Consider the following 25,777-nt stretch of genomic DNA (forward strand, 5'->3'; position numbering starts at 1 on the left):
TCCAATACTTCATAAAACAAATAACGCCATGGCACCTTTCAGAGAGACTTTTATTCAGTGCAAACAATTTTTTATTTTTTATTTCTCTTCATAATGTTAGTTTACAGAGCAGGACTAATGCTTGTAAACAAGGTTTATCTTTATTTTGAAGGTTCAATGGCTTCATGACTTTTGAAAAATGATCATTGAAAACTTTACAGCTTTAAGTCGTCAGTATTCCCTGATGATTCCAAACCTCATCAGGATTTCATTATTAACAAACTCTTTCACAAGTGCTTTACAAAAGACATGTATGAGAAAACCATCTTCCTCCCACTAACTGATGTAACTTCATCTGACATCCAGTTTCCCTTTAGTGAGCGCAAGATGCTCTCACAAAAGGGAAGCAGTATTATGTCAAATTAAGAGGAAGAAAATACATTGCATCACTTATAAATTAGCAAAACCTCCACAGCAAAACATTTTAACTCTTAAAAAAGACAGGAAGTTATAGAAAATGCAAAAATAAGAATAGGATAGAATACAATACAATAGTAATTAACTCTTCAAAGAGTTAAATCATAAGAAACTGGTTCATTGTTAATTAAAAGGACAGGGGGGGGGGGGGAAGGACTATATATGTTTTAAATCCCTTTGATATAAATGTTCTAAAGTGATATTGGGATGATATTGATGGAGCCAGTCGAAGCAAATCCTTGTTCCATTTATACAAGTACTGAGAGCCTTTGCTGTGAAATATCTGTGAATTCATTCTTTTAAAACATCTACATTTTTGGTTTTCAGTACATGTGCAACTTTTATCTTTCCGAATGCAATAATAGTTTTACAGCGGTGTGTTGAGCAACATGTTTTTAAAAGGCTCAGAATGAGAAATATTCACACATAACAACAAAGATGTAAAATCCAGGGCAGGAGCCACGGGGAGGCGGTACTTTACCTCCAGTGATGTAACTGATGGCGTGTGTGACCCGCCCTCACTCGCACCTGATTGGCTCTTTGCAAAGCCAAGTACAATGATGGGCATACAACTGTCCAATCACGTCTCATTCTGCTTGATGTTGCATTTTTGGAACTCGGAAATTATAACGTCCAAAAAAAAAAGTACTTTCCAAGTTTTAAATTTTACTTTTAAAAAAAGACTAAATGACGACCTCACGAAGCTGAATTACATTTGAAGTTGAACGGATCGCATTTCAAATCCGTGAAATTAAAGTAACACTTTTTGGCTTGACTATTGGGAGTGGCCATAGTTCTGACAGCACATGCATGCATCACTTTCCATATATTGCAGTTTGTTCACTTATTGCTGTTATTCGCCAGTCGGTATCGAGGACCCGGCAGCAGGAGCCTCGTCCCGTCTCCCCGCCGCTTCCTCCGTCAGCCCGCTCGGTCCCCCCGCCGGGGCATGCCCCGCAATGTTTGACTTAAACGACGGCTGGAACCTGTCTTTCGCCGGGTGCGGGTTTTTGGGGATTTACCACATCGGAGTGGCCAGCTGCCTCCTGGAAAAGGCGCCGTTCCTCGTCAAGGGGGCCACCAAGCTGTACGGGGCCTCCGCCGGAGCTCTGACCGCCACGGTGCTCGCCAGCCAGGCGTCGATAGGTGAGAGAGCCCGCTGGAGCCCGGAGCTCCGCGGTCCCCGCGAAAACCTACTTTTAATATGCTAAAGAAGGTTGTAATGATCATTTCTTTTCTGAATATGTCCAACTTAACTATGTTTTAGAACTTTGATGAGTTTAGCTTCTGTATATTGCATATAAAATATATAAACAAAACGTATATTACGTGTGTGTGTGTGTGTGTGTGTGTGTGTGTGTGTGTGTGTGTGTGTGTGTGTGTGTGTGTGTGTGTGTGTGTGTGTGTGTGTGTGTGTGTGTGTTTAGTTGAGAAGATGCTGGATAGGTCTTAGTATATGAATATTATAAAATTATTTTAATTTCTTTTTTTATTTCAAACTTTTTACAAATAAAAGACAATAAGACATTAATGCTAGTAATAATAATAACAAACATGACTGGCTCACAAAAATATGATCATATTTCACCCGTCCTCTCTTCTCTGCACTGGCTCCCAGTGCAATTTAGAATTGATTTTAAAATTCTGTTATTTGTTTTTAAATGTCTTAATGACCTTGCCCCTCGTTACCTGTCCGACCTGCTCGTGTCGTACTCCCCAGCACGTTCACTCAGGTCAGCTGATCAAGCGTTGCTTTCGGTCCCCCAGACGCATCGCAAACTCAGAGGAGACCGAGCGTTTTCTGTGGTTGGTCCCAAACTGTGGAATGAGCTTCCTCTGTTCATTAGACAGGCTGAACTATGGAATGAGCTTCCTCTGTTCATTAGACAGGCTGAACTATGGAATGAGCTTCCTCTGTTCATTAGACAGGCTGAACTGTGGAATGAGCTTCCTCTGTTCATTAGACAGGCTGAACTATGGAATGAGCTTCCTCTGTTCATTAGACAGGCTGAACTATGGAATGAGCTTCCTCTGTTCATTAGACAGGCTGACTCCCTTCATGTTTTTAAATCACATCTTAAAACACGCATGTTCTCTTTGGCTTTTAACCAGTGTTGAAGTTGACTTTTACTGCTCAAAGTGTATTCTGTGCTGCCACTGTATTGTTGTATTTATAATTGTATTTTTATATTGTTGTACAGCACTTTGGTCAACTGAGTTGTTTTTAATAGTGCTTTATAAATACATTGGATTGGATTGGATTGGAAACATAATATCAATAATCAATAACAGTAATAACAATAATGTATATTTGCTGTCCGAAAAGGAGTAGGAAGAAACAACATGCTTATACAGCCCTACCACTATCTTAATTATCCTGATTAATGATATATATATATATATATATCACATATATTACACTAAAAGCTACTGAATATGTATCCTAGTATTAATTAGTTATAAGATAAATATTTCAAATGAGAGAGGTAATATATTGTTGTAAAACAACATTTTTATGAGAATAAAATGTGTTAATTGTGTGCTTCTGTGAGGTGAAGAGCGTCTCTCAGATCCTTGTATCTGCAGGAGATTAGATGTCCTCTATCTATCAGGTTTGAAGGTAAACAGGAGGTTAGGAGAGGTCATCTCTGTAAGAGGGAGCCGGTTGATATGTCTGCAGCCTCTGATTGGATGGCGTGGAAACTGTCTGGTCATGAGACAGACATGTCTGAGCACGTGTGGAGACATCCTTTCAGTTTCACCATTGAGTAACTGTGAGTCCAGGACGACTGATAGGAGGCTGGGCCGATGTCCTTCCCCTGCCCCCTGACCTCTGTGTTTCCTCTTCAGAGAAATGCTGCGAGGACGTGATCGAGGTGGCCAAGGAGGCCCGGAAGAGGAACCTGGGCCCCCTGCACCCCACCTTCAACCTGGTGAAGGTGCTGCGTTCAGGCCTGAGGCGCGACTTGCCCTCTGACGCTCACGTCCGAGCCTCGGGGCGGCTCAGTGTGTCGCTGACCCGCGTGTCGGACGGGGAAAACGTGCTGGTGTCAGAGTTCAGCTCCAAAGAGGAGCTCATCCAGGTGAGCAGGGAGGCGGAGGAGGTCTCATAGACGGTCTGCTCCGGTTTAACCCTCCCCTCTGTCCTCAGGCGCTGATCTGCAGCTGCTTCATCCCCATCTACTGCGGGTTGATTCCTCCCTCCTTCAGGGGAGTGGTGAGTACCATCTACAATCAGCATGTTTATTCCATCTGATGGACTTTAGCAGTGATCTCATTCACTATCGCGCGTTGCCATGTGATACACAATGACAACTCACACAGCAGGATACAGAAATATGCATGTGGATCAGGTGAGAGGCTGGCGCCCCGTTCACACAACAACGTTCCAAGTAACAACTCCTCATTTGTTTCAAGAATGTTTCCCATTTCCACAGCAAAGGCAGAGACGCTGAAAACAATAGTAGTAACTAGGGACGTTCCGATCACACTTTTTTGCCCCCGATACCAATCCAATTTTTCAGAATTGAGTATCGGCCGATACCGATACTTTCCCGATCCGATACTCACATTACTATTGCAAAGATACTCAACAGTGTATTTTTGGAGTAACTAAGATGTCTGAAGCTAAAAGTACTATTGGCAGAAGCTTTGTTTACCTAGAACTTATTGTAAAATTCACTTATTGAATCAGAATTCTTCTCTTTCTCTTTAGTTGTTGTTGTAAACTGAGGAACATCCACACAACGAAAAAACGATCTTTGTCCTCCCTGTCCTTCTCCCAACAAACCGTCCACACCTCACTATGAACACGGCTCAACACGAGGCTTCAGGGCATGTAGTACACATGCCAGGCCTTTAGGGGCGCTGTGACTCACCAAACACAATAAAAACGCAGAAGAAGACAGACCACATACAAATGTAGAAGTAGACTCCTGCACATAAACACATAAACCACTATATGTAACTCTAGTTTTATAGGTCTATGGCCCCGCTCCGCCTGCTTCTAGCTTCTGCAGCTCCACCCGAGCTTCTAGTCCCTGATTGTTCTGGTTATTAGGTGACGTAGTGGTTATTAGGTGACGTAGTGGTTATTAGGTGACGTAGTGGACCGCGGTTGTTCTTTTTTAGATCAGCGGGGTGATCGGCTGGATTTGCCGATCCCCGATCACTAACAAATCACTAATATCGGCCCCGATCAGATATCTACCGACCGGATCGGGACATCCCTAATAGTCAGCATGTTGGGCCATAAAGTGGTGCTGTTGGTTGTGTTTGTCATGAAATCACACATGCATGCAGAGAACAATATGCTATAAATGTTTATACAATAAAATGGACCCAACATTCGTATGGACGTCAGGAGCGTGAGAGAAAAGTTCCACCTTGTGAGATGGTTTGAAAACGTGATGGTTGCAGCGGCTCCGCTGTCACGTGACCTGACCCCCAAAATGCGACTGAAGTTTTGCGGTCACTCTAATTTAGTTGTTTTGTAAATGGGCCCTAATTCTCCTCTAAGAAGAGCTTGTTAACTCACCGCAGAGTTTTCTGGAGATCAGCAGGTCATTGCTTCCTGGCAAGGCAGTTAAAAACATGCTGAATTATGCAAAATGCTGCAAACAGTTTTTTGGGATATTTCACAGTAATAATTTGTACCAAGTGTTAAAACAATGCTTTTTTTTCCTTTTTAAACTTTACCAGCACAGAGGTCTCCAACACGAGCCCAACTGGTTGACTCGTCAGTGTTTAACTGGTAAAATGCACATTTATTTCTCATAATATTGCAATTATCCAATAATACAATAATAGGTACAGATATTCTTGAATATTGGATTGACGCTAAAGCATTTATACTCAATACTCAAAAAGTAAATGAAGAATGAAGTCATTTGAATTATACTTTGACATCAAATGACGGGACACGTCTGGCCTGGACCTGGAGTTTGACCCCCCATGGTCTAAATGATGTCATTTGTCCCAATATCTTCAGTAAAAGGTTCTTATGGTAATAGTTTTCTTCTTGTTTGCTTTGTGGAATTATTAACCAAACAAATAAGAAAAAGTAAATATAAAAGCTAATTAAATAATTGTAATTCAAGCTGGTTTGGACTTTAAACTATTAAATTATATAAAATACCATTAAAAAGTTGTGATTATGATCAATTCAGCTCTTCTTGCCAAGTTGGAGTACACCCTTACCAAAATCAATATTAATTCAGCTCTTCTTGCCAATATATTTCAGTTTTAGTTACTAATTTAAGAGTAAAAAACAGGAAATTAAAAAGTAATTTCAATTTCTGAATTATTTTTTATTTTAAACAATTTGTTGACGTCCAAAATGTTTTCATTAATACATTTCAGCATTCTTCTTTACTTAATTCATCAGAATCACACAAACACAGATTAATTAAGCAGTTGATGGTTTAAAGCTTCGGTGTCAAACACAGGGCTTAAAGCTGCATCCTGGCTCATGGGATGACTTTAAAAACAACAGTAATATTTCCTGCCGACGGCTCAGCATTAGCAGACGTAATGCAACACAATGCTGCAGTGAATGTTAGCGAGCGAGCGGCTAACAGCGGTGCTAGCATCACAGCCGTTGTGTGACACTGAATCAGTGAAAGAAAAATATCTTTTTGACATCTGGATCTAAAAATACAATGAATTATGAGAATTTGTTCCTTATTTTTTTTTATAAAGAGGAAAAACAAGCTGCAATCAGAATCTTAAAAAAGCCTTGAAGTGGTTTCATTTTACACTTGTTCACACTTCTAAGTCTAATCTGGGAAATCAAAGAAGTAGAATGCGATTCAAGCCTGAATGGAGGCTGTTGTCTCCATTCTGGGGTCAAAGTTCATGCCGGTGAGTTCAGTAAGCCGCTGCCAGACTCAGCTAGACGGTTTATGTGCTCCGAGGTACTCACACATACATTTACATTCTGTACATTGTGTACTTGGAGCTGGAGCTGGAGCTGGCTCCACGCCAAGTTTCAGTGTGACTCCCTGGCTGCATGCATGCTTGAAATAAACCACCTCAGCCAGGACCTGTTGCGTAATTTAGCTCCTGTGATTTATGAAACATAAAAATAAGCTTTGGAAAACGGCTTTGTGTATAAGTGGGCGTGTCCATCTGTCTTTAGCTTGAATTAGAGACTGAAGGAAGCTTCCTGAATAGTTTTGTTCACCTCTGACGAGTGTTATTGTCAATCAGGCGGTGGATATAGAAAGAAAGGGGGTCATACACACTTGTTCGGTTTAATTGTAGTGCTGCTCACTGTAGTGTAAATAAATCTTCATCATGATATAAACGTGTGCAGTTTTTGCAAAATTGATGTTTCCCTTAGTTCGTCCTCCACAAACTCACTAATAGTGCAACTGATTCCATTTAATACACAGAAAATGTGACATTATCTAATGAAAAACACATTACAAATCAAAATCACTTCATTTGTCAAAGAAAGAATGTAAAACAATTTAAATAAAAACAATCAAAAACATTTATAACACTGCAGAAACTAAAGCACAATATTAAAAAAACATTGTTCAGTGTAAATTAGAAGAGAAGGAGGACTAGTTTAAGTTTTCTTCTGAAGTGTTTTTTATGTCTCACAATTATTGTACATAACATGTGTCCAGACTCATTAATGTCCAATAAACATGTGGAATGTTGTCTCTTATTTTGACAATACTTGAGTAGACAAAATATGAAGAGGCTGAAACGTCCCACTCAGCTGATTTTGTCTGGTGTTTTGTGTTGGGAGACAACAATGTCAGTGAATAGTGTCCACCGCTGTTCTACAGATATGTGGAGAAGAAAATACTTTATTTCAGTGAATTGTCTCGTTTGCTGCAGGAGGACAGAGAACAGAGATGGTCTACAGGTTACAGATACCAAACAGAGACCAGTAGCGTCAATAGGCGTTGGGGGATTTTATTAAAATTTAAGCACAAACCAAATGGAGAAAGTTCTTGAGGCTCGTCTGTGTGACAGCTTGAGCTGCTGAAGCACCTCGCAGAGCAGCGCCGCCTCCGATTGGACCTCCTGTAGGTAGAGTTCAGTTCCATCTTTTTCTCTTTTAAAAAGAATGTGGATAATTTTAGTCAGTTGGTTGTTTGTTGGATCAGTTAGTTGGTTTATTAGTAGGTTGTGAAGGCTGTAGGATAGATGCTCAATTTGTTTTTTATTAGTTAGTTGGTTTATCATGGGTTGGTTGGACTGTGGGTTACACCCATGGTTGATGAGTTGTTCAGTTGTCCCTGGTACACAACCCAGGATTGTTCAAAGCTTCACAGATTTAGAGACACTTGATGATCACAAAAGACAGATCTTCCTCTTCTGATGTGACAGTGTGATGTGACTATGGAGCTCACCGCACACTAACTGATTCTTCAGCAGAGTATCAGGCTCTTCACCATAGACTTCTATAAAACTATATATATATACAGTAGGTCTGGGTTCTTCACGCTCAATATTCCAAATCTCACATAGTCAAACGTGACTTCAGTGTAAAACACGGCCTGTACATGTAAACAAACATCTTGCCACAAATCAACCTTTGGCCTTTGTTACGACTTGGGATTTTCTTTTATCGAGGTAACTTCAGGATTAACCCTGGGATTACCATACTGCGAAGCAGGTTCACTTCTTCCTGGGACAAATCACCCCGGTACTCTGATGTTTAACTCCAGAGCCGAGAGTGAAAGCGCCGTCTCCTGATCAATCAGATCTCCTGGAAAATGACCCGTCTATTTTTAGATCATCCTGATTGGTGCACGGATTGTACCGCACATGTAGGGTACTCATGCTCAGCGGAGCGGAGGTTGAGTTTTTTACTTCCCAGGAGGTTTTTGTTGCTCTGCTTTGCCTTCAGAACCTCAGATTGTCTTTGGCGGCTGACTAAAGATCCTTTCTTTTTATTTAGACACGATTTGACACATTCTGTGAGCCATGGTTTGTTATTAGGGGACACTTGAACACAGTTCCATGGTGTGATCATGTCCTTACAGAAAGTCATATAGGAGCTTGTGACGTCCACCAGAGCGTCCACATCGCCTCCACAGGACTGGGTGAAGTCTGGACATTATGAACACTCCTGCAGGGAGAGCATAGTCCTCTGACCACATTTCAGAGTTCTTGGTTCTTGTCTTCTCCCTCTTTAAAAGAGTCTTGTCGATGGCAGGAGGGGTTCAGTTATGATCAGCGGATCCCAAAGAAGGAAGAGGGAGGGATTCGTAGGCGTTTCTCACTGATGCATAACAAAGATCTAGCATTCTGTCCCGTCTGGGAGGACAGGACACGTATTGATCAAAGGTTTTCAGGGTTCATTTAAGGCAGACGTGGTTAAAATCACTCATTATAAAATTTGGGGCGTCGGGGGAGAGCGACTGCATTCTCTGCACTGCTTCTGTGATGGTGCTGCAGGCGGAGGTGGCAGGAGCCCTCGGGTGGATGGAGACTGTGGTGATAAAAAGTTGGTGGAACTTACGGGGGAGGTAAAACGGGCGCAGTGACACTGAGAAAGTTCAGTGTCGGGGTGCAGATGGGCTCTCTGACAGTCACAGCGCTGCAGTAACGTTTGTTTACATACCCACACCTGTGTTTCCCCGTCACCTCCGAGTCCCGGTCCAAACGAAGTAGAGCTCCAAGTCCGTGGCCTGACAGGTCGGCTCCCTGGTCCTGCTCTGTCAGCCAGGTCTCAGTGAAGGCCTCTACACAGCAGTCCCTGAAGTCCTTCTGGACCCTCACCTTTCCCTGGAGTTCCTCCAACTTGTTCCTGAGGGACGGAACGTTTCCCAGGATAACGGAGGACAGGGGAGTCCGGCTGAGCTGCTGTCTCCTCAGGCGTAGTTTGACTCCTCCCTGTCTCCCTCTTTTCCTTTTCTTCTTGTCACTCGTCCAGTTAAAATCTCTCCGTCTGAAATCCGGTAGCTGTGGGGTGACGTCTTTAACCCCATTTGCAAAGTTCAGCTGTAGCAGCTCTTCACATGAGTAAACAGTCCTCCGCTGGCTGCCAGCCCCACTCGCCTCGCAGGTAACAAGCCAGCACAAAGTCCAATCACCACGGAATACAAGGAATCCATGGTGTTATCTTCAGTCAGTGGAACATAGAGCATCTGTAATAATGAGGTTGATAATAATGGTCACGTCTGATATAACTGCTGAAACAGGAATTTATGGAGCACACATCTCCTCTGCTGTCACGGTGATGAATTAATATTTCAACAGAAAACACATTCACACGGGGGAAACAGCCTCAAAACAAACTGATGGAAAATATCAATGAAAAGAAGAGTAGTGAGAAATAATAAAGTGAAACTGAGTGATCACAGAGCCGTGCAGGTCCGTTTATATTGTCCAATGAATTAATATGATAGACTCTCACAAAGTCACACATTAACAAGTCGGGGGCTTCCTAACTTTGGCTGCAGCAGCAGTGTTGGTTCTCGTCAGGTTGGCTTTCCTACCAGAACACACAACGTCACACACCGATCGCTCGGCTGCTCTCGGAGCAGAACACACACTACAGGGTTTCTCATTGCAAATATTGAACATGTTCATTATCTGCAATCTCACCTTCCGAGACCTTCAGAGCAGATCGGACCATATAAAATCCCTCTTAACACCCCCCACCCCACAGGATAACCACACCATTGTTTTTGCAGACATGAGACAATCAGGCCTGTTCTCCTCCTTACTATAGTATGATAAAACAGTTAGAAAAATGTATGTACTTAACTGGAATGTGCTTCAACTGAATGTAAGAAAGAATGAATATTAATGTTTTAGTCCTTAGTGGTTTTGTGGTATTATCACTTTGTTATAAATATTGGTTATTGTGGTCATTGTCAGGTTATAACCTGATGGTACTCTGATAAGCTGTTACCTTTCTTTTAGAAAAATAACATGAAGTCGTCGGTGCCTTCTGGTGGATAAAGTCTGTAAATGGTTTCTTCCTCCTGCATTTCATTGTGACATTCTTCAGGTTTTAACCTCAATGTAAGGATGTGTTGGGGTCAGCGTGTGATCAGAATATGCAAATTACCCTAGTGGTAGGCTACCGGAAGGTTCTACCCTGTCAGAGGTAATTTACATATAAACGAATCGCCAAACAGAAGTAAATTGTTATTTACGGGTTGACAATTACTGATCACTAGCGGTAGGCCACCAAAGTAATGGATTACTGGAGTAATAGATTACTAAGGTAATGTACCAAGTGTAAGTTATGCAAAGCTATAAAGGTTGATTGGAGTAAATAGTCAGTTATCGGCCAACAGCTTTGAGCTAAAAAGGGTCGCCTGACGGGAGGAACCTCCACGGGGTCCAATCGCGAAGGCGGTCCACCAGTGGCACGACCGGTCAACAGGCGTGACGGGTCACTCCTTTGTTGACAACTGCGGGTCAGTGGCGTGACCTACCGAAGCGCCTGTGGACCCACAGGAGGCGACTCGCTGGAGTAACCGGGGAAAAGCTCAAGCTGCGAAGGCGTCACAAATGGCTATTGACCTATCAATGAACAACGGTACTTGATTACGAGTGATGATTAAATTACGGAGAGCAACCTATGATTCAAGTTATCAATGAAACAAACCTGCGATTTGTAAGTCAATAACTGAGGGGAGGCTGAATTACTTCGGTGGAGTGGACCACCGAAGGTGATCTGCAAGTAATTTAGAATGGATTGTTAATCAAACAAGTTTGGTTATTTATCTAATAACAATCGGGAGTAATCAAGGAGGAGTTGGAATTAATTAAGTAGAGTCGGGGTTTACTAATTAAATACAATGAGTTATTTGAATGAGCTAAACCATTGAAATTGAATTAAATGCAGTTAGGATTATTAATTGGATAAACTTGCGCTTTATGAATTAATAATACTGGATAATTGGATGCTGAGATGCACGAAAACCACTTAAAAATGATTAAAAGCACTCTTGAGTATTAATTGAATAAATTGACTAATTTATTAATTAATAAAGCATACAAATTATCTATCTGCAACAAAAATAAATGAACAATAGCTTAGAGACAATTCAAGTTGTGATTAGGTTAACTGGGTAACAGATCAATCAATAATAGTGCGGGTAATTAACCACAGAAAATGCGATGAAACACTTAAAATTATTTAAAAGCAATGCGGGTTATTCCCGTGGAAAAACTGCATTCATTCGCCAACGCCTCCTAGGTGTGTTAAATTACCCAAAGCGTTAAAATCATTGAAATTGATTTAAACCATTCAAACTATTAATCAATTGAATATTACCGTTACTTAATCAAAGTCGGGGCACCAGCTGAAGTTAGGGTCTTAAACGAAACATCAGTCTTAAAAAAAGAAAGTTCAATTAAAATGTTTAAATTATTATTTCTGATTGAAATGATAATCGCAATTTAACTGAAGCAGGAAAGGAAGGCTGTAAATCCGAGCACTGACTGTTACAACCAGCAGTTGTCGCTGAAAAGCACACAAAAACCACCAAGAATCGTTCAATTCAACTATTAAGTGTTTATTAACAAACGTCTATTCCTAAATCATCAATCTATGAATCACATCTAATCAATAAACATCAAGCAAGATCTCATAAAACAACACAATACAAAACAAAGCCGGCTAATAAAGTGTGTGTGTGTGTGTGTGAGTGTGTGTGTGTGTGTGTGTGTGTGTTCGAGTGTGGGGGAGCGATGTGTGTGAGTGGGTGTGTGTGTGTTCGAGTGTGGGGAGCGATGTGTGTGTGTGTGTGTGCGGGTTTGTGGAGCGAAAGGGGCGTGACTTGGTGAGGGGGTAATGACCACGAACGTCCACCAGAGGGAGGTAGACGTCGGCGGTCCGGTGTAATCACCCGATCTGGCCACTAGGTGCGCGTCGGCGCGCGGGGCAGTTGTGATGACTTAATGCAACCACCAGATGGCGGTACGAGCGGTTGCAATTACCCACGCGACTACCAGAGGGCGCCAAACGGCTCGGCGACCCGGCGAGGAAATCGATGTGATTACCCACCCGGTCACCAGAGGCGCTCGGCGTGCTCTGCCTGGGATAGCGTGACGTCACTGAGCTCCGCACGGGCCGTAGCCGTCGGGAGCGCGCCGGATTCCTTGTGGCCGAGAAATCCGAGCCGCAGTGAACTACACACGGTCCCAGGGACGCACTGAAAGGAGGCGCTTGGAGGCAGCGGCGGCCGTACCGTGCGCTGGTTAGTGAACAGGGAAACAGAGGAGAAGAGGAGAGAGAGAGAGGAGAGAGGAGGGGGTGTCTGACTGTGTACACTGACGCGACCGCCTCAGCTACACGTACAGAGTCCAAAAACGGCTGTTCAGGCAGATATGGACTCTGGGAGCAGAAGCGTGAGCTGAGGATGAGGAGGCTCGCGCGTGCGTGCGATGATTCGCGTGGATGGCCGTCCACGCGTAGACACAAAAGTACTCAGAAACAGGGATCGGCGTCCCAAAGTTACAAGTACCAACAATAAACACACAGCAATAATAATATCACGTTATTCTAATTCCTGCCCAGACTCTAAGCCTTACTTGGTTGGACGAGGGGGAAACGTGCTTCCGTGGCCAGGTGAAATCCGTCGATTTGTGGCCGCGGGCGGTTCTCTGGCGTCCCAGAAAATAGAGACCTGACGTGGACTACGGAGGGGAAACCCGTAGTGTGATCCGAGGGGCGATCAGCAGCTTCTTGCGATGAGGGGGGGAGTGAAGAAGCGATGCTCAGGTCGGTCTGCAGACGAGCGTGCGGTTGCAGCGCGCGCTCGGGGTCCGGAGGATGCAAACAAAAAAAGGAAGAAAAAAAAAAAGGGGAAACCAAAAATAAAGGGAATTCCCGCTTTTCTTGAGCTCGTCCAGCGAGGTGAAGAAAATTCAGGCCCGGTCCAGGTGCGTTAACACGAGGCGCTTTGTCTCCTTACGAAAAGGTGCGTCTGGGTTGACGCGATTTCGTTTTGGAAGAGGCTGGATCTCTTCCCGGGCCTGAATTTATACCGTTATGATGTCTTCCGGGCTCCCCGCGGCGTTGGCCGTGGTTCAGCCAATCCACGCGGGGTTGGCTTGCGCGTCACCGGGCCGGTGACCCGGTGATGACGGGATTTTGGGTCCCCCTGCCGTCGAGCCGCAGTGCCGCAGCTAGAGGAGGGGGGACCCGGGGGGCCCCCCAGGGGGGGGTCATGTGATCAATGGCGAATTTTCCAGGGTTGAGCACATGGTTTCTTTGTTCTCAAAGAAACGTGGCTCACCCCCCTCCTCGCCCCCCCCCCTTCCTCATGAGGGTGAGTGAACAAAGGATTTTGGCTCCAACATCCCCCCTTTGTTCCGAAGAGTGGGATGCAGGTCACAGTCTTTGGAGCAAACCTGGGCCGAACAATCCATAGAATCTGTGAACGTCCCCATGTCCTGTGAAACATACTGTCCTTCTCTGTCCACCAGTTCACATGTGAGGTTATTTCCTGAGCAGGCTGGGCTAGTCTGGGCAGGCTAAGGCTAGTCTGGGCAGACTTACTATTTCTATTCTAACTATCTAAGCACACATACATTTCATTTCTTAAGGGTCGTCACCAGTGAACATGAAAGAGGTAGGAAAGGGACAGGAGAGTGAGAAATAGGAAGGGAACGGGTGGTTAGGAAAAGGGTTAGTAGGCCGTGCCTTCACCTCTTGGTTGGGTGAGGGCTGGCCTATTGTGTGTTTGTGGATGGGCCCACAAAACGTGGCGAGACCAGGGTCAGGGAATCCAGTCGGGCCTGTAGTTTCTGGATGTACTTGTACATCGCGTACGCCACTACGGCCGTGATGATCCAGCCACTGAGCAACATTCCGAGCGCTGCCATGCTGATGGGATGGTCTTGGTATGGGTGTCCACCTGCCCGCCTAGGGAAAGTGGCTGAGAGCCCTGTGGGCTTTAAATTGAATTTAATCAATTTGGTTCCCTCAGCCAGAAGCTGGCTTTGGAGGGTGGCATCAATTGTGAAATTGTGCCCGACGAATGCATCCATCATCTCAATCTCCACCTCGTGTCGGTCGGCATCGAGATGATGGAGGATTATGTCGTCAATGTGTACTGTAGCCCCTGGTGGGACATTGAGGAATATTGTTTGATTGGGCAGGGTGAGCTTGGTGGCTATATCATGGCGGTCGTAGGACATGGTCGCTTCAGAATGAGGTGTGTTGACGAGCCATCGACTACCTGCTCTCTCTACTCTGGTCTCGGTTCCTTCATCTTTGATGGACAAACTACCTTGACATTTCTGCTCCGGGGCGTCTGCCCTCAGCCCACATAGATAGTTGGTGACATCTCTAATGAAAGGGTTGCTGGGACAGATCCAGTGAATGTCTTTGGTGTTTGTGCACATGCTGAGATTGGGGACCAGGTAGAGTGAGGGGTTGTCGTCGTGGTAGGCGAGTGTGGGTGGCGTTCGGAGGTGTACGTGTGTGTTACCCTCCCAGAATCCCACATTCAATACGGTTTTTAAACGGTACACATTCTGCTTTTCAATGATTGGTAGGTTTAGGATAAATCCTAACTCTAGGTTCTGTGGGTTCACAGAGATCGGAATAGCACTGCCGAGACTATATGCCAGATGTACCTGTGAAGGTTGTACAACAGTGGTGGTAGTGGTCTTGAGAATCTGTTCAACCAGTGTTAGTGGAACTAAGTACGTGGGGATCTTCCCGGTACTGAGGCTACTCACGGAGGAACTGACTTCTCTAAGGAGATCTTGCATAAGATCCCTGACTATTCGCACATACGTTATGTCCTCACTGACGATACTTGACAAGGTTGTTAAGGCATGCAAGGTGTTATTGATTAAAGCAGAATGCAAGTTTACAGTGAGTATGGTTCCCTGAACCGTTTTGGTCAAGCCTTGTAACTGTTCACTCTGTATTAGGAGTCTCTGTTGGATTTCCGGCATTTCTTCTTCGAGTTCCCCGACATGTCTCTGAAGGGCCTTCAGGCTGACCGAGTTGGCTGCGGAGAGGCCAATCGAGAACAGCGAGCCGATGCCTGCTGCTGCGGAGAGCAGTGCACCGAGGAACCGCTTGGGTCGCTTACCGTCGCTGAGGTCTTTCTCAGTGACCATGAATTTGTCCAACTGTTCAAGCATGTGAACCGTTGCCTGTTTCGCATGCTCGATGGTGTCGGTGGTCTGGATTCCGCTTAGCCTTCCCTCAGTCAGCTGGGGGGGCTTGCGGATGTGGTTGCGGTATACATCCCAGGGGTCTAGGCGCACGTAGAACCTCTGGGTGTATAAGCCGCACCGGGTGATGAGAAGTCCAGGCGACCCCTGAAGGATGATGCCCGTTGGGGGGCCTGGTTCAACTATCACCATGGATGAGGTGACTCGGAGGCTGAGCAGGATGCCAAAAATCCAAGGGAGATCCATCCTGGAACAGATGAAGCGGAGAGATTGTTCTTGGGGGGCTCCCCACTCAAAGGCCTTGTCTTTGCGGAGGAGTTCTGTGAGGGGTCTGGCAATGTCCGCATAATCCTCGATGAATTGACGGGAGTAGTTGCAGACCCCAAGAAAGCTCCTCAGTTCTGACACATTAGTTGGGGCTTTGATGTCTTGGATGGCGCGAATCCTCCCCGCTTGGGGTTCGATTCCGTCAGCGCCAACTGTTAACCCCACGTATTCAACCCTGGTACGGCACCACTGACCTTTGCGAAGTGCCAGTTTGGCGCCTGCCGCCAGGAGCTGGTTCAAGACGTGTCTTATCTCGGCTAAATGCTCCTCAAAGGTGCAGCTTCTCATGAGGATGTCATCCACATAGATGAGGTTGCCTCGGGCGGCGGCGTCACTCATCGCTTTGTGGAGGAAGATGTTGAACTCAGATGGTGAGTTTGAGTAGCCGAATGGGCACCGGTTCCAGGTGTACTGGCGGTTGCCAAAGGAAAAAGCAAGTTTGTACTGGTCAGATGGATCCACTTTCATGGTCCAAAATCCATTTGCCACGTCGACTGTGGAAAAGAAACGAGCACCTTTTACTTTGGCCAGCTCCTGATCCAGGTGGATCATGGGCCAGCGAGAAAGAGGAACCTGTTTGTTCAGCGGGCGATAGTCGATGGTAAGCCGCCATTTACCAGTGGGTTTTAATACTGGCCAGATTGGCGAGTTGTACGTCGAGTTGCACTCTCGGATAATGTTCTTCTCTCGCAGTTTGTCAAGGATCTCCTGGATGGATTCATAGGCAGCCAGCGGGATTCTGTACTGGCGTACGAAGGATGGTGGCGCCATTGGGTCGGTAGGAATGCGCACTAGGTGAAGGTCTGTAACCCCACAATCATGTGCATCCCTAGCAAAGATCGCTTGAAATTCGCGGAAAACATTTCTGAGTGCTTCTCGTTGTTCCCGTGTCGTGAGAGCATCTGCTTTTTCAAGTTGCTGCTCAATCTCTGACTCAAAACCAGAGTACGGTTCCTCCGGTGCAGACCCTGGCTGCCCACCGGGGTTCTCAGCACTTTCTGGTTGAGTCGCCAGCGCGTACACTATCATGTCACCTTCGGTGCTGAGGGTTGAACCACAGATTGCCTCCTGTGCGAGGGCTTCGTGACGAGCAATGGTGATCATGCGGGTGGGGAACGTGTACAACACCTTGTCGAGTGTCTCGTCCCTGATGAGGGATGGAGGTAGGTCGCCAATGACGGGCACCCTGAGCTCGAAGTCGTGAAATGAGCTGTCGACCAAGACGCCTAGTGGTTTTCCCGCATTCACCTGAACCGGATTGTGGGTCAGGTTCTGGACTAGCAGGTAGGCTGAGCGGTTGGTTAGCTCTAGAAGGGGTGTGCCACAAATTGTCAGGCAAAGGTCAGAAAAGCACGGTAAGGGTTGAAAGAATGCTTGTGGGCCAAGCATCCTCTGCCCCTTGAGAAGTGCGAGACGGATTGGGAACCCGGCTGTCCGTGCTGGAATTGTGGCTTCCAACTCACTAGCAGCGTGACACGCCTGCGGGATCGTCTGACCGGATGCCATTTGCTCCGGCTCGGTCGTCAGATGCTGCGTGTCCGCGCTCGCCAGTGACCACAAAACCTGGTTCACGGCGTCCAGCTGGACTCCAAGCCTGACAAGGAGATCCGCTCCTATGTGACAAGGAGGGCGGAGCTGCGGGACGACACTCATATAGTGCATGGCTTTCTTCTGCCCTATCTGCACGGAGAGGGCACATACACCAGTTGCTTTGATTAGTGTCTGCGGCGACCCTGCAGCAAGCAGGCGATGGCTGTGCTGCACTTGGACAAGGAGTGCGTTGTGTTGGCACAGATCCTTTAGAAGATCGGCATCAATGGCAGATTTCTCTGACCACAGAGCCAAGAGTGTCTCTGGGACCAAGGTCCCATTCAGGTGTACCCCCCCCACGATGTGGGGATTGTATAGTGGAGATCCATCGTTCGCCAGTGCGCATAGGAATGATGGATGCTCTCTCAGAGACTGATAGCTCCTAGACTGCCGCGACTGCTGGCCGTCAGGGAGCATGACAAGAGGGGTGTTTGAGCCAGATTCTTTGGAAGGCGTACACATGGGATTAGAACTTCTGGACTCGATGGCAGCGTTCATGCTGTCAGAAGAGGGAGGGTCCATGTCTGGACCGATTCGAGTCGGGTTGCGTACTTGGGCCCAAAGGTACCCGCGACGGCAATCGATCAGTGGGGCTAATCGGTTAAGGAGATCTTGGCCAATGAGTAATGGTTCTGTGTCCAGCGTGGTGACATAGATGGGATGCACCAAAGACATCTCTTGGAAAGTGACATCCACCCAGACGCGTTGGGTGATGGGTGAAGTGTCCTGAGTGAAGCTTCTGATGTTAATGCTGCAAGCTTCGACCTGCAGTGGCTTTCCAAGAGACAGCAGAGCTCTCGCAAGCTCGGCGAAGGTGGCTGAACACATTAGGCTTATTTCGGACCCGGAATCTAACAGCGCGAGGGCGTTTACACATCCTCCCACCACCACGGATGTGTAGATGCGGTTGGCGTTCTCTCGGTGCACGAGATTGCCTAAGAAAGTCAGGAACGGCAAATCGGTGGACTGGGAAGCTGTCGTTCTTGAACGTTCTCCCGCCTCACCTGTTTCTCCCCCCCACCCGACAAGGTAAACCTTGTTTGTGGTGGGTCGGGGCCGCCGCTCTAGTCAGGAGGGAGGGGGCCTACGTCCCCGTCCCCTTGAGGGGGGGTGGCGCCCCCTTTGGTTGGACAGGTCCAAGTTCTGTACAGCCTCTTTGATGCAGGTTTGAACCCACTGCTGTAGCTCAGTCTTTAACTGGTCAGCTCTGTAGCGACCGTGGTCCCTTTCCGAACCTTTCATTTTCCACTTTGAATTCGGGTCGGGCCCTTTCTTCGGTTGGAAGTTTTGTTCTGACCTGGCCCATTTTCCACCCTTTTGATTCTGTTGTGCGCCTTTCTGCTCAGACGGAGAGGGTGTACCAGACCCTCCTCCAGCATTCGTTCTGGGTGTCGGCAACTCATCGCCCTCAAGCCTCAAATCCGTGTTTTCCCTTGGCTCCATTTCCAGGACCCTCTGGTCAATGTCAGGCTTCTTACCCGGGCATTGACGCAATTCCCACACCATCTGCGCGTGCTGGCGCAGTTCCTTCATGGTGGGTTTGGCGGTCCTGCAAAATAGAGCCACATCGAACCTCCCACTGTCGTGGAGGTTGTTGACAAACAGAGACTTGAAGGCGTGATCTTCCTCCAACCCCGGCGCATTGCGGCCTTGGAAGTAGGCCACTCGTAGGCGCCTGTAATACTCCTTTGGAGGTTCAGACTTCCGTTGGGTGATCGCGAATGCACCAAACGTTGCCGAAGCAGGGTCATTGTACAATGAATACTCTTCCCGGAGAGCCTGGCAGAGGGTGGAGTACCGGTCTCGGGTGTCTGGCGGCAGGGATTCCATGAAAACATGGACTGTTCTGGACGTTGTTTTCCAGAGAAGCTTTAGCTTCTCCCGCATGGAAGGACGTGCGATGTCGAGGAGGCAGCGTTCAACCTCACGGAGGTAGTCCTCGATACTCGCGTCCTTGTTGCTCGGGTCAAAGCGTTCGATGTCCTTTGCGAGGGATTCGAGCTGGCGGGTCCGGACATCCCACCCCCTCACGGGACTGGGGCCGTCAGAGTCCTCTGACGACAGTTCCCCGTGGACTGCTGTCTGACGCGGGTCGGGGCCGCTAGGGCCATACAAGGGAGGTCTACTGGGGTGTAGAGGCACCCTCCTGGACCCCTGCTCCCGACTGCTAGCGTCGCGTGGGGGCTGCAGATGGGAAGGAGTGGCGGAGTCGTCGAAGCGCACCGTGCTGCGGCTGCGCGTGGGCTGAAAAGAATCACCATCTAAGCTATATGAGGCGTCATACCTCTGCGTTGTGGCGCATGAGGAGTCGATAGTGCCAGACCTCTCTGGCGAAGCCAGATTACGACGACCCCAATTAGGGTCACGTTGCGCACCTAGGGTGGCAGTGTAAAGCTGGTGTCGGAGATTTTCTTCCCTCTCCATGCCCATCGCGATTAGCGACTGAGCTTCTTCTAGGTTTTCCTTTAACTCCTGGATCTGAGGCTCACTCTCTAGTGTGCACTCATCGACCTTCGTCTCCTTATGAGGAGGCAGAGCCCGTTGCTTCTCGGGCTCTGAAGGCTGATCCTCGTCCTTGGAGGCGTCCAGCTCCTGTCGGAGGCGAGCGTTGTCCTTGGATAGCCTCTGGTTGTCCAGACGCAGCCGATCCGTACGCTCCTCCGCCTCCTTTGACTGTAGCTCTGCTCTACGCTGGTAGAGCAGGCTGATCTGGCCCAGGACGTCCGGCACTGTACGTGCCGGCTTGTCCCCTGGGTTGTTGACAAAACTTACCAGCTCTCGGATCTTTTCTTCGCAAATCTCAACGCTGTAGCGTTCGAGATTTGCTTTCTCCTCCAAGGAGAGACGGACGAGGTGGGACACCACGTCTCGTATGGCCGGCTCAGTTAGCACCGGCGGAGCCTCGGCTCCCTGTGCCCGGGAACTCTTACCCTCCATTGAGTGGTTGAGATTTACGCCCGAAGTCAACAACGTTAGCTGTGGTTAACGGCAAATTAGCTTTGCTACTGCACAGGTAACGGCTGTACCTGTGTCTTACAAACCTCTCGGTTTCGTTAATTGCTCGAGCTGCACCCTATCCAAGTTAGTCAGATGCGTCTAACACCTTGGCGAGCAATATTGTTAGTGTCTATTAATCGTAGTCAGAAATCTTAACACAGCGTGTTAATCATGCGTAGAATGCAGGGAAAGCAAGGCACTAACCACTTCACAACTGATTTCACACCACAAGTGACTTTGTTCGACAGTGCTGAAAAAGTGTATCTTGAAAACCAATTCTGGGAGAATAAAGTTAACGGCTACACCTTAAGTGAACGATTCAGGATTATTTTGTGCAGTTATTCGTAACAATGCTGGTTTACAACAGCCTCACACGGGGCACCATTATGTTGGGGTCAGCGTGTGATCAGAATATGCAAATTACCCTAGTGGTAGGCTACCGGAAGGTTCTACCCTGTCAGAGGTAATTTACATATAAACGAATCGCCAAACAGAAGTAAATTGTTATTTACGGGTTGACAATTACTGATCACTAGCGGTAGGCCACCAAAGTAATGGATTACTGGAGTAATAGATTACTAAGGTAATGTACCAAGTGTAAGTTATGCAAAGCTATAAAGGTTGATTGGAGTAAATAGTCAGTTATCGGCCAACAGCTTTGAGCTAAAAAGGGTCGCCTGACGGGAGGAACCTCCACGGGGTCCAATCGCGAAGGCGGTCCACCAGTGGCACGACCGGTCAACAGGCGTGACGGGTCACTCCTTTGTTGACAACTGCGGGTCAGTGGCGTGACCTACCGAAGCGCCTGTGGACCCACAGGAGGCGACTCGCTGGAGTAACCGGGGAAAAGCTCAAGCTGCGAAGGCGTCACAAATGGCTATTGACCTATCAATGAACAACGGTACTTGATTACGAGTGATGATTAAATTACGGAGAGCAACCTATGATTCAAGTTATCAATGAAACAAACCTGCGATTTGTAAGTCAATAACTGAGGGGAGGCTGAATTACTTCGGTGGAGTGGACCACCGAAGGTGATCTGCAAGTAATTTAGAATGGATTGTTAATCAAACAAGTTTGGTTATTTATCTAATAACAATCGGGAGTAATCAAGGAGGAGTTGGAATTAATTAAGTAGAGTCGGGGTTTACTAATTAAATACAATGAGTTATTTGAATGAGCTAAACCATTGAAATTGAATTAAATGCAGTTAGGATTATTAATTGGATAAACTTGCGCTTTATGAATTAATAATACTGGATAATTGGATGCTGAGATGCACGAAAACCACTTAAAAATGATTAAAAGCACTCTTGAGTATTAATTGAATAAATTGACTAATTTATTAATTAATAAAGCATACAAATTATCTATCTGCAACAAAAATAAATGAACAATAGCTTAGAGACAATTCAAGTTGTGATTAGGTTAACTGGGTAACAGATCAATCAATAATAGTGCGGGTAATTAACCACAGAAAATGCGATGAAACACTTAAAATTATTTAAAAGCAATGCGGGTTATTCCCGTGGAAAAACTGCATTCATTCGCCAACGCCTCCTAGGTGTGTTAAATTACCCAAAGCGTTAAAATCATTGAAATTGATTTAAACCATTCAAACTATTAATCAATTGAATATTACCGTTACTTAATCAAAGTCGGGGCACCAGCTGAAGTTAGGGTCTTAAACGAAACATCAGTCTTAAAAAAAGAAAGTTCAATTAAAATGTTTAAATTATTATTTCTGATTGAAATGATAATCGCAATTTAACTGAAGCAGGAAAGGAAGGCTGTAAATCCGAGCACTGACTGTTACAACCAGCAGTTGTCGCTGAAAAGCACACAAAAACCACCAAGAATCGTTCAATTCAACTATTAAGTGTTTATTAACAAACGTCTATTCCTAAATCATCAATCTATGAATCACATCTAATCAATAAACATCAAGCAAGATCTCATAAAACAACACAATACAAAACAAAGCCGGCTAATAAAGTGTGTGTGTGTGTGTGTGAGTGTGTGTGTGTGTGTGTGTGTGTGTTCGAGTGTGGGGGAGCGATGTGTGTGAGTGGGTGTGTGTGTGTTCGAGTGTGGGGAGCGATGTGTGTGTGTGTGTGTGCGGGTTTGTGGAGCGAAAGGGGCGTGACTTGGTGAGGGGGTAATGACCACGAACGTCCACCAGAGGGAGGTAGACGTCGGCGGTCCGGTGTAATCACCCGATCTGGCCACTAGGTGCGCGTCGGCGCGCGGGGCAGTTGTGATGACTTAATGCAACCACCAGATGGCGGTACGAGCGGTTGCAATTACCCACGCGACTACCAGAGGGCGCCAAACGGCTCGGCGACCCGGCGAGGAAATCGATGTGATTACCCACCCGGTCACCAGAGGCGCTCGGCGTGCTCTGCCTGGGATAGCGTGACGTCACTGAGCTCCGCACGGGCCGTAGCCGTCGGGAGCGCGCCGGATTCCTTGTGGCCGAGAAATCCGAGCCGCAGTGAACTACACACGGTCCCAGGGACGCACTGAAAGGAGGCGCTTGGAGGCAGCGGCGGCCGTACCGTGCGCTGGTTAGTGAACAGGGAAACAGAGGAGAAGAGGAGAGAGAGAGAGGAGAGAGGAGGGGGTGTCTGACTGTGTACACTGACGCGACCGCCTCAGCTACACGTACAGAGTCCAAAAACGGCTGTTCAGGCAGATATGGACTCTGGGAGCAGAAGCGTGAGCTGAGGATGAGGAGGCTCGCGCGTGCGTGCGATGATTCGCGTGGATGGCCGTCCACGCGTAGACACAAAAGTACTCAGAAACAGGGATCGGCGTCCCAAAGTTACAAGTACCAACAATAAACACACAGCAATAATAATATCACGTTATTCTAATTCCTGCCCAGACTCTAAGCCTTACTTGGTTGGACGAGGGGGAAACGTGCTTCCGTGGCCAGGTGAAATCCGTCGATTTGTGGCCGCGGGCGGTTCTCTGGCGTCCCAGAAAATAGAGACCTGACGTGGACTACGGAGGGGAAACCCGTAGTGTGATCCGAGGGGCGATCAGCAGCTTCTTGCGATGAGGGGGGGAGTGAAGAAGCGATGCTCAGGTCGGTCTGCAGACGAGCGTGCGGTTGCAGCGCGCGCTCGGGGTCCGGAGGATGCAAACAAAAAAAGGAAGAAAAAAAAAAAGGGGAAACCAAAAATAAAGGGAATTCCCGCTTTTCTTGAGCTCGTCCAGCGAGGTGAAGAAAATTCAGGCCCGGTCCAGGTGCGTTAACACGAGGCGCTTTGTCTCCTTACGAAAAGGTGCGTCTGGGTTGACGCGATTTCGTTTTGGAAGAGGCTGGATCTCTTCCCGGGCCTGAATTTATACCGTTATGATGTCTTCCGGGCTCCCCGCGGCGTTGGCCGTGGTTCAGCCAATCCACGCGGGGTTGGCTTGCGCGTCACCGGGCCGGTGACCCGGTGATGACGGGATTTTGGGTCCCCCTGCCGTCGAGCCGCAGTGCCGCAGCTAGAGGAGGGGGGACCCGGGGGGCCCCCCAGGGGGGGGTCATGTGATCAATGGCGAATTTTCCAGGGTTGAGCACATGGTTTCTTTGTTCTCAAAGAAACGTGGCTCACCCCCCTCCTCGCCCCCCCCCCTTCCTCATGAGGGTGAGTGAACAAAGGATTTTGGCTCCAACAGATGTTATTCTCATTTCCTGGAGTGTTTGGAGGAAACTACCAGTCCTATAATCCTTAGATTTCTTGGAAAAGGTTTGTCATGTGCTCTGGAAGTTGTTGAAGCTGTACTGTGTGCCAAAATGTCTTTGGGCAAAACACTGCATCTCCTTCTCTCAATGGAGCTCTTGCAGGAGCTCTGCTCCTAAAGTTGCAGTGTGAATAAGAGTGATTATGTGGAAAGCAGTGAAACTGCAGAATCGAAATAAATGCCGGGTGTCATAAGCTCTATGTACCACATATAGTAAAGCTTACTGTAGTTGTTTGTGGCTGCAAGGCCGCGGGATGAATGAGTCCTGAATGGATTATGACCCAAACATTTCCACGTCTCAATAAAGTTTCTGTTATCAGTTCACTTCCGTGGACTCCAATTTCAGTGATAAGTTCTCATATTTAGGTTAAATAGTTGGTGTCCAGAGCAAAGTTCCTCATTCAGTGGTTGACCTACTTCCTGTGGCTTCGTAATGTTTCACTCAACTGAACGGGATTTCACAACAGGCTCCTCCAGCAAGGTTCCTTCGTTGTCCACGGCGCCTTCCTTTCAGCATGTCTGACCCAGTGTCTGCAGTCTGGAGTTACATAAATGACAGCAGTGGGACACACAGAAGGCTTTATGCAGACTGTGGAGGAAGTAGGGCTGAAGCGGTTGAGGAATACTCCCCTGTGCCAAGTCAGGGTGGCTCAATTGCCCGGTATGTGTTATTATTGCTCCACCCGCCTTTCATTTTATGTATATCTATTTAGTGAATTAGTTTATTACTAAATTGCTGAACTGAATGTTTCTTCTGAACCTTGGTGCCAACACATTCATTTAATGTCAATCCAGGGATGGTAACGCTCGCAGTACAGGTGCATTAGAGGCAGGCAACACGGGTGTTTGTTCTTCTACCCAATGAACTTTAAATAACTTAAATTGTAGTTGTCAAACAAAAATGAATTCAGCTGAATCTTACTGAAATGAAAAACAAGCGCTTGTTTGTTTTTTTAAACACACTGCAAAATAAGATATAGGAGGAATTAGACAATTTAGAAAAAACAAACATTCTCATTGAGCCTGTTAAGAGAAAATAGTCTGTTTATTTATACTTGGGTCATGTCCTTGTGCACAAGAAGAAATGCCTTTTTACTTTCTGTGGTTTCAGACAAGATTGGAGAGGTATAACAATACATCCAGCTGCAGTGGAAACTCTTCGATGGTGTACTCGTTGTGCAAATGCGCATGTACTTGCAGGCGACTTAAGAGAGGACAGGAAATCTGCACGGGTTATCGCACCATTATGGGAGTGGGTCTGCATCGGAGTCCATGAGGTCCTCCTGGAGGACCTCCTGGAGCGTCTGCTCGGACTCTCCTGGAGCGTCTGCTCGGACTCTCCTGGAGCGTCTGCTCGGACTCTCCTGGATATGATTGCAGAGGTGGTTGACTGAGGCTGTAGAGGCCAGCAGGTCTTCATGGGTTTTCTTTTTAGCCGCTGTTTGCACCGAGGACGCCTGTTGTCCAGCAGCTGATGCGCTGGCCTCCATGTCTAATATTTATTCAGACAGCGCCCACTTTGTCTCCTCTGTGACACCATCATAAT

At 46.9% G+C, this 25,777-nt stretch overlaps 1 protein-coding gene across 1 annotated transcript in view; it reads left to right on the forward strand.

Annotated features, from left to right (window-relative positions):
* Positions 1-1,317: 1,317 nt before the first annotated feature.
* pnpla3 (patatin-like phospholipase domain containing 3) overlaps positions 1,318-25,777 on the forward strand; it is a 30,345-nt gene continuing 5,885 nt past the window's right edge. The window contains exons 1-3 of the mRNA XM_080491720.1: positions 1,318-1,602; positions 3,307-3,539; positions 3,608-3,673. Of these exons, the coding sequence (XP_080347846.1) occupies positions 1,416-1,602; positions 3,307-3,539; positions 3,608-3,673 (486 nt within the window). The 5' untranslated portion in view covers positions 1,318-1,415. The remainder of the gene's footprint in view (positions 1,603-3,306; positions 3,540-3,607; positions 3,674-25,777) is intronic.

This window comes from Lipophrys pholis (assembly GCF_963383615.2).
Source record: "Lipophrys pholis genome assembly, chromosome: 22".
NCBI classification, from domain to species: domain Eukaryota; kingdom Metazoa; phylum Chordata; class Actinopteri; order Blenniiformes; family Blenniidae; genus Lipophrys; species Lipophrys pholis.